The sequence below is a fragment of the Limulus polyphemus genome, unplaced genomic scaffold (assembly GCF_000517525.1).
Source record: "Limulus polyphemus unplaced genomic scaffold, Limulus_polyphemus-2.1.2 Scaffold10672, whole genome shotgun sequence".
NCBI classification, from domain to species: Eukaryota; Metazoa; Arthropoda; class Merostomata; order Xiphosura; family Limulidae; genus Limulus; species Limulus polyphemus.
The window spans coordinates 3,305-10,144 of NW_013676282.1; the positions used below are offsets into that span (position 1 = coordinate 3,305).

Below are 6,840 nucleotides of genomic sequence, written 5' to 3' on the forward strand. Positions count from 1 at the left end.
TATTACATTTTGGTTATCATAATTTAAATTATAAGTATGATTTTGATGGGAATGACCTTGTTATTTTGGTTGATCAAGCTCTCCAAGCAGTGTGTTGTTTCTAGTGGGAGGGCAAATAATATTTTGGTTTGTAATTATTGAAATATTGATAAGTCTAAAGGGTTATTTTATTATACAGTTCACTGATTAGGCTTCATTTGGAGTATTCTGTTCAATCTTAGGTTTCTTATGTTAAGAAGTACACTGAATTATTTATTGGAAAGTATGCAAAGATTGGCTACTGTGATGATATCTGGCAGAAGAGATTGTCATATGAGGACAGATTAAGATCTCTGAAGTTGTTTTTTCTTGAAAAAATAGTAGTTAGACGGGATCTAATTGAGGTTGTCAAGATTGTTAAGGGAATTGATAGTATCAATGTATTATCTTTCTCAAATTTAATGATGAGAATTGTAGGACAAGTGGACATAAATATAAATTTTGGCAAAGTAGGAGTCATCTTCATCTTATAAGAGTTTTATTTTTCCCACAGGGTGTTGTTCTTTGGAATGAATTGCCTTTGGATGTGATGAATGCAGTAAATTTAATGGGGTTTAAGGGAGGCTTAATAAATGTATAAATTATTGGAGCTGGATTTTGTTTTTGAAGTTGATGGGACAGCTTCAATGAATAAACAGGCCCCTTGTCTCTGAATTGCTTAAATTTTAAATTAAAAAAAAAGTGAAATTGAAGGTGTTTTAGCTTTTGGAACTGATTTCCTTTTTCTTGCATCTACTGTGATGTGTATTTTACACTGAATTGTATCTTGGTTTGCCACTGGTACAGTAACATTTTTTTTGGGGTGATATATATAGGTGAAGAGTTTTGTATCAATAAATATAATTTTGTTGCAAATGTTTTGAAATGTTTTCTTGCTTTGCTGACTTGTTTTTTAGCAATTAACAGAAGCAGTAAAAGAAACAAAAAACAAAGGAGCAGATGTTACATTTGGACTTTTGTTTGGTTGGCATGCTGCAGATGAAACAATCTGTTTGGCATGTTGTACACCTGATGATTTTCGTTACCTGCCATTTTCCATGAGTGCATGTATTGGTTCATTCTGTTGTGCAACTTCTTCAATAACAGATGAAAATGAAGTTTTCCAGATTTGTGAAAAAGTTCTTGTGCAAAATCAGGTAAATTTTAATTCTGTATGCAGAATGCACAAAACTTAGTTTCTATTTGAAAGTTAATAAATGTTTCACCTTGTAAAATGAGAATTTTACTTGTACATTAGCAGATAATAAATATGGTTCTGCTAATTTGCAGACTCTTGCATTTCAATTCAGTAAAACAAATATATTTTACACCATATATTAAAAAAGACATTTTTAGGAGGCTGAAAAATTTTATCTTCCTAAGATTCATCATAAGAAAAGGCAATTGTAAATAATTTTAGACTATGAATTTAAAACTAAATTGTTTGAACACAGTTTGATCAGTTGCCACTGAACAATGGTTACTTTACTAGCTGGGCACCAGCTCTTATTTGTATATGTGGAAATCCCATTTTTTTTATAATATGTGAATGGGATTGAACCTGAAACTTAATGCCAAGTGATTGGTTTAGCAATGAAACAAAAGAGTGGGTGGGTAAGTATCAAAATTACTATCTTCCAAAACATACCTCCTGTCCCACTTATAGCTATTAATCGACTGCCAGGGTTTCTTCCTTTGCTCATCTAGGCATTGGTCTAATTTTTTTTTGCTTGCTCCAGTATTTTATGACCCACTCATTTGCCCTTAGAGATATTTATCTCGTGACACTCTCCACCTACATCAATGTGCTCTCTATCCTGGTACTGTATATAGGCACCTCATTCAGATAATGCTATCACTTTTTCTTGACAAAGCATTTAGGAATGGGTTTGGCCAAAAAAGGTACTGTGACTGAAAGCCCATGGGTGCAATTTTCGCATTGCCCAGTTGACTTGCGTTAAAAAAAATGTTTTTTCCCATTAAGACATGCCGTTTTCAGGCATGAATTCCCGGGTTACTCTTTCTGGCATGGAGGCTAATCAGACCTCTCTTAACCCACCTCTGATATTTAGTGTTACTCAACAGATGGAGACATATTTGGTCTGTGGGTGTTTCTCCAGGTGTTCTGAGCTGCTTTTGCCGAAATGTGGGGTTCCAGAATGGAGTTTATGATCAATTTGAGCAAAGTACAATTTTCTAGGATTTGTCTGACCCTCACTATGGTTCTGAGATATTTATCATCCCTCCAGATTTTGTTGGAAGCCTCTCAATAATCACCATGTCAATTTGATGACAAGTTGGGACCTTTGTTGTCAACTTCTGCTCTGTCTTTAGTTTCTTGGTTGGTATGTCAATGGGAAGAGACGCCTTATTGGAAGGCATTCATCTACTGGCTGCTACCCTCTGTGAGTTACATGAGCCTCCTTTTATTCCCCCTTGATGTTTGCTGGCATTCCAGAAGCTTTGGGATCAAGGACTGATATCACCCATTTGCATTCTTCATTGTTGTTGCTGACCTCTCGACTTTCTTTGGTTCCTACAGGGAGTACAGGCTCTACCTCTCTTCCTGTGTCCTGACCCCTGACATTAGTCTCTAGATCCATTGGTTCCCAGTATAGATTTTGTCCTTATCAAAGAGGCTCCCCCATTGGGGCAGACTGTTGCCAGCGGCATTGGTGACTACCCTATGCCAGTGGGGTTTGTGGGGGTACAGTTATAATATTTTGTGGACATATAGAATTCATTTACCACAGATCCATGGGTACTACAGGTTCTTGTGTCATGGTTGGTCATTCAGTTGACATCTCCACAAACATTATCCCTCCCATCCTGCAGTGTTTCCACCTCCAACATATCCTCGGATTGTGGACCTTCATTCCAGGGCTATCAGAGAGTTGCTGGTCAAGGGGGTGGTAGAGAGAGTTGACCCATTTCTGCACTATATGTGTTCTGCAGTATAGTACAAGCTTTTTCTTGTCACCTTATTCTTTAGGCCTGTGCACACACCATTATATGGATGACTGGTTACTCCTGGCACTGTTTCATCAGTTGATGGAATGTCACACTCAGATTCTCCTTTCAGAATCCACCAAGGCAGACTTTATTATCAGAGCTGAGAAATCTGTTTTCATGCCAACTCAATACATCGTCCATCTGGGGCTCTTTTTGAACATGTATCTAAGTCGGGCTCAGCTGACTCCCATCCAGCTCCATGCTATTGAACAGGCAATAAAACTTTTACTCATATCTCCTTCTCCCCCTGTGGAGATGGTTCTTTCTCTTTTGGGGATGTTCGAATCACTCAAATCTCTAACTCCTTTGGCATGAGCACACATGAGATTCCTTCAGTGGTCACTGCATAACCAATGGATCATGAACAGTGATCCACTGGATCACCCAGTCTCCTTATTTAGGATCAAAATCTTAGATCTCGAGTGTTGGTTAGATCAGAACAATACTACAATAGATGTTCCAAGGCTCTACCCCTCTTCCTGTGTCCTGACCCTTGACATTAGCCTCTCGATTCATTACTGATCGATTTAGGTAATCATTGTCTCATCAGTTCAATATTGGGCTGAATCCAATCCTTTCAAGGATCCAAGGGAATGTTACTGTTTTCAGTAACTCTCATGAGTTAGGATGACAACTACATCCTAACTTCTTCCACTACATAGATCTTCCAATATGAAATTACATTTCGACATTAGTCTAATTTCAATACTCAAAAATATACTATAAAAATCTATAGCAATCACCCAATAACTACTCTTGGTTATCTTTGCAGTCCTTACATCCTCCTTAAAAACATATTGCACTATTTCCAGAGTACTGTTCCTCAGGACTCCCGAAAATGCATTACTCTATGACTAGGTAGGGAACTTTCTACAATTTGAAGCCAATGTTTATCTCGCAGCCTACAGGGGCCCTATGCTGGGTTTGTTTTTCATCTCAAAAAATAGTTCCCATTACTCTATTATGTGGTTTGCTTTTAAAAATCAGTTGCTTTTAAAAATTTAGGGATCTTGGTTCACCTATTGCACTGTTTCCAGAGTACTGTTCCTCAAGACTCCCCAACATGCATTACCCCCAGATTCTACAAGTGGAGCTCCGGAGTCCTTACCACACCTGGTTTCCAGTCACTGGGGTGGTGGACAGAGGCTTTTCCTCCAGAGTGTTAGAGTAACTTCTTTCACTCCTGGAAAAAGGGCAAAGTTGGGGGCCCTCCTACCTGGGTTCCTGGATGTTTTTTCCCAGATGTCGGTAGGAGTGGCACAAGCCTATGGGGCAGCCTACTTGTAATTCTGGTTCACATTTGATGCTTGGCTATCCGGTTGGGGTGTGCATGGTCCTTCTTTTTGATCAATATTGGTTCAGTACATTGTTCATGGAAGAGGGTCCACTGTCTCCTCGAAATTCCGATCACAGAGTGGTCCTATCCTGGGTCCTTGGTTGAGCACAGTTGTTCCATGTCCTCCCCATAATTTCAGGGCAAGTGGAATGTACCTTGTCAACATGGTTGGGGAGTGAGGATGAGCATTCATAATTCCAGACCAGATGAGTTCTGTTTCCTTAGGTTGAGTAAGCCATACACGATCCAATCATTCTGAGCCTGGGGTGTTTCCTTTCAGACTTCAGGCTGAGAAGAAGGTTTGTCCACTTCAGTGTTGTTTATTTTCTTGTTGTGATTCCAGTGGTTCTCAACGCATCACTCTATGGCTACAGGTTGGGATATACTCATAAGTATATATATATATATATGTGTGTGTGTATATATATAAAGTTTGTGGTCCAACGTTGGATATAGGTACCATGACCCCTTAATTCTAACCTTGAGTAGTGCATCCTTGGCTATCTGGTTGGGGCCTGGCCTACGGTGATGATAACTCGTGTAAAATTTAACCCATCTTACAGGAATTAAGTTCTGGGCAAAGAGCATACCTGTTCTGGATGTAAAGTGGTTTCCCCCACTAATGTGCCAATCTTTTATTGACACACCCATGATCTATGCAGATGCTTTCCGTGTGGATTATGCCCTCACTGGCCCCTCCACCTTATCAATATGGGATTCTAGCTATAAGTAGGAGAAGAGATAAGTATATTTTCGAAATTAACATTTTCTTAAATGGAAAATGTATTTCCAATAATACTTACCTTCTTTTACACTCTCCCACCCTTTCTCCCCACCAAGAGCCAGTGTCAGGGACTGGGATTGAGTCAATCTTGAAAAGTGACATTATCTGAATGAGGTGCTTATATACAGTACCAGGATAGAGGACACAATGACATAGGTGGAGAGTGTCATGAGATAAATATTGCCAAGGGCAATTGAGTGGGGTATAAAAGACTGGAGCAAGCGAGAAAATATCAGACCAATTCTTAGATGGGCAAAGGAAGGAACCCTAGCAGTTGAGTTATAGCTGTAGTGTGAGAGGAGGTAAGTATTATTAGAAATTGATCCACTTTATATGATTAATATTTGTCTGAAAGATATTTGCAAATAAGTAAAATGTTAATTTAAAATTTATAGTAGCTTTACATGATTAAAAGAAAAAGTATAATTTCTCATCTGTTCATCAGTTTGTTTGAGAAATTTAAATAATTTTTATCAGGTAAAAAGCCTATCATATGTTGATAGTAAATACAGAATTATTTGTAAATGTATTTTAAAATGCATTACAATTTTCTATAGTATTGAAATATTACCAAATGAGAATATTTAAAACTTTCATCGAGCATAAATGTAAAATACACATAAAAATGTAGAATATTTTGTTCATAATCAAATTTATACATGTTGGTCAACTTATTAGGAAATTCAATGATTATCTATTTGGTCTCTTATTTGCTACTAGCTGGAGCACCTGTCCCCTAAACAGAAGTTATGTAAATTCATGATTAGTGAAAGATTATCTTAGGACATGAAATTTGCTTACCTGATGTGTAATTGTAAAAAATGCCCATAAAAACTTGACACTTAAATTTACATGAAAGTGCTTGTAAATTTGGGATGTAGAGTATTCATAATAAAGTGGCCAATATGTTTATATTAGAACTGTTTTTCAGTGATGAATATAACAGCTTCAATTAAAGAAATATGGAGTTCTTTATTTCATAACAAAAAAAAACAACTTATTTTTAATCTTGCAGGTAGAAGAATCAAGTCAAGCTGTGATGTTAGGAGTTTGGTTGGATTCTTCCAATCAGACCAAAATAATATGTCAAAGTCGTTCTTATTGGTTTGGAGGTAATGCCAATTATGTAGAAATAAACTTCAGTGAGAGTGATGCATTGCTGAAGGACTGTATAATAGCAAGAGCAAAGGGATCATTTCCTTTAATTTTTGAGTTTTCTGACACAAAAGGTAAGCATCGTGTGTAAATATATTTGAAGTTGTTGAGCAAATGGTATTGAAAACTTGGATCAGTTTTGTCTATTCAGTAAAAAATCTAGTTTTAACAAATTACTTAAAATGAGGTTTCTCTGTAAAATAATTTTGAGAAGAATGTACCTACCTGATATACACATAATGAAAAACTTTTTATTTTTTTTAGTATCAAATTAAATTACTCGATGCAGTTTGTAACTGCTAAGTGATTCTTAGCCCTGAATTCATGACTTAACCAGATCAAAATCTCTAAAACATGGTGATAGTTTCACATCACCAGATCTTCTAGTGCTAAATTTTCACTTGTAGTTGTTTTTTATTTTGTTTAGACTTTGGTTCAAAAAGTTCCAAAACCAGCACAAAACTGAACTCCAAAGAATTCAAAATCAGGCAGTTAGAATAACTTCTGATTACCACATTATACCCCTATATAATAT

At 36.8% G+C, this 6,840-nt stretch overlaps 1 protein-coding gene across 1 annotated transcript; it reads left to right on the forward strand.

The window, feature by feature from the left end:
* The first annotated feature begins 908 nt into the window (after positions 1 to 908).
* Positions 909 to 6,415, forward strand: LOC106476475. Its single transcript, XM_022380336.1, has 2 exons — positions 909 to 1,175; positions 6,166 to 6,415. The coding sequence occupies exons 1-2, from the start codon at positions 1,077 to 1,079 to the stop codon at positions 6,394 to 6,396; spliced, it is 330 nt and encodes a 109-aa protein (XP_022236044.1). The 5' UTR covers positions 909 to 1,076; the 3' UTR covers positions 6,397 to 6,415.
* The last annotated feature ends 425 nt before the right edge of the window (positions 6,416 to 6,840 follow it).

Bases quoted from the DNA above. Each gene is read 5' to 3' on its own strand.
- LOC106476475 (XM_022380336.1), top strand. From the start codon at position 1,077: ATGAGTGCATGTATTGGTTCATTCTGTTGTGCAACTTCTTCAATAACA. The intron at 1,176-6,165 runs GTAAATTTTAAT...TTAATCTTGCAG, and splicing joins AAGTTCTTGTGCAAAATCAG to GTAGAAGAATCAAGTCAAGC.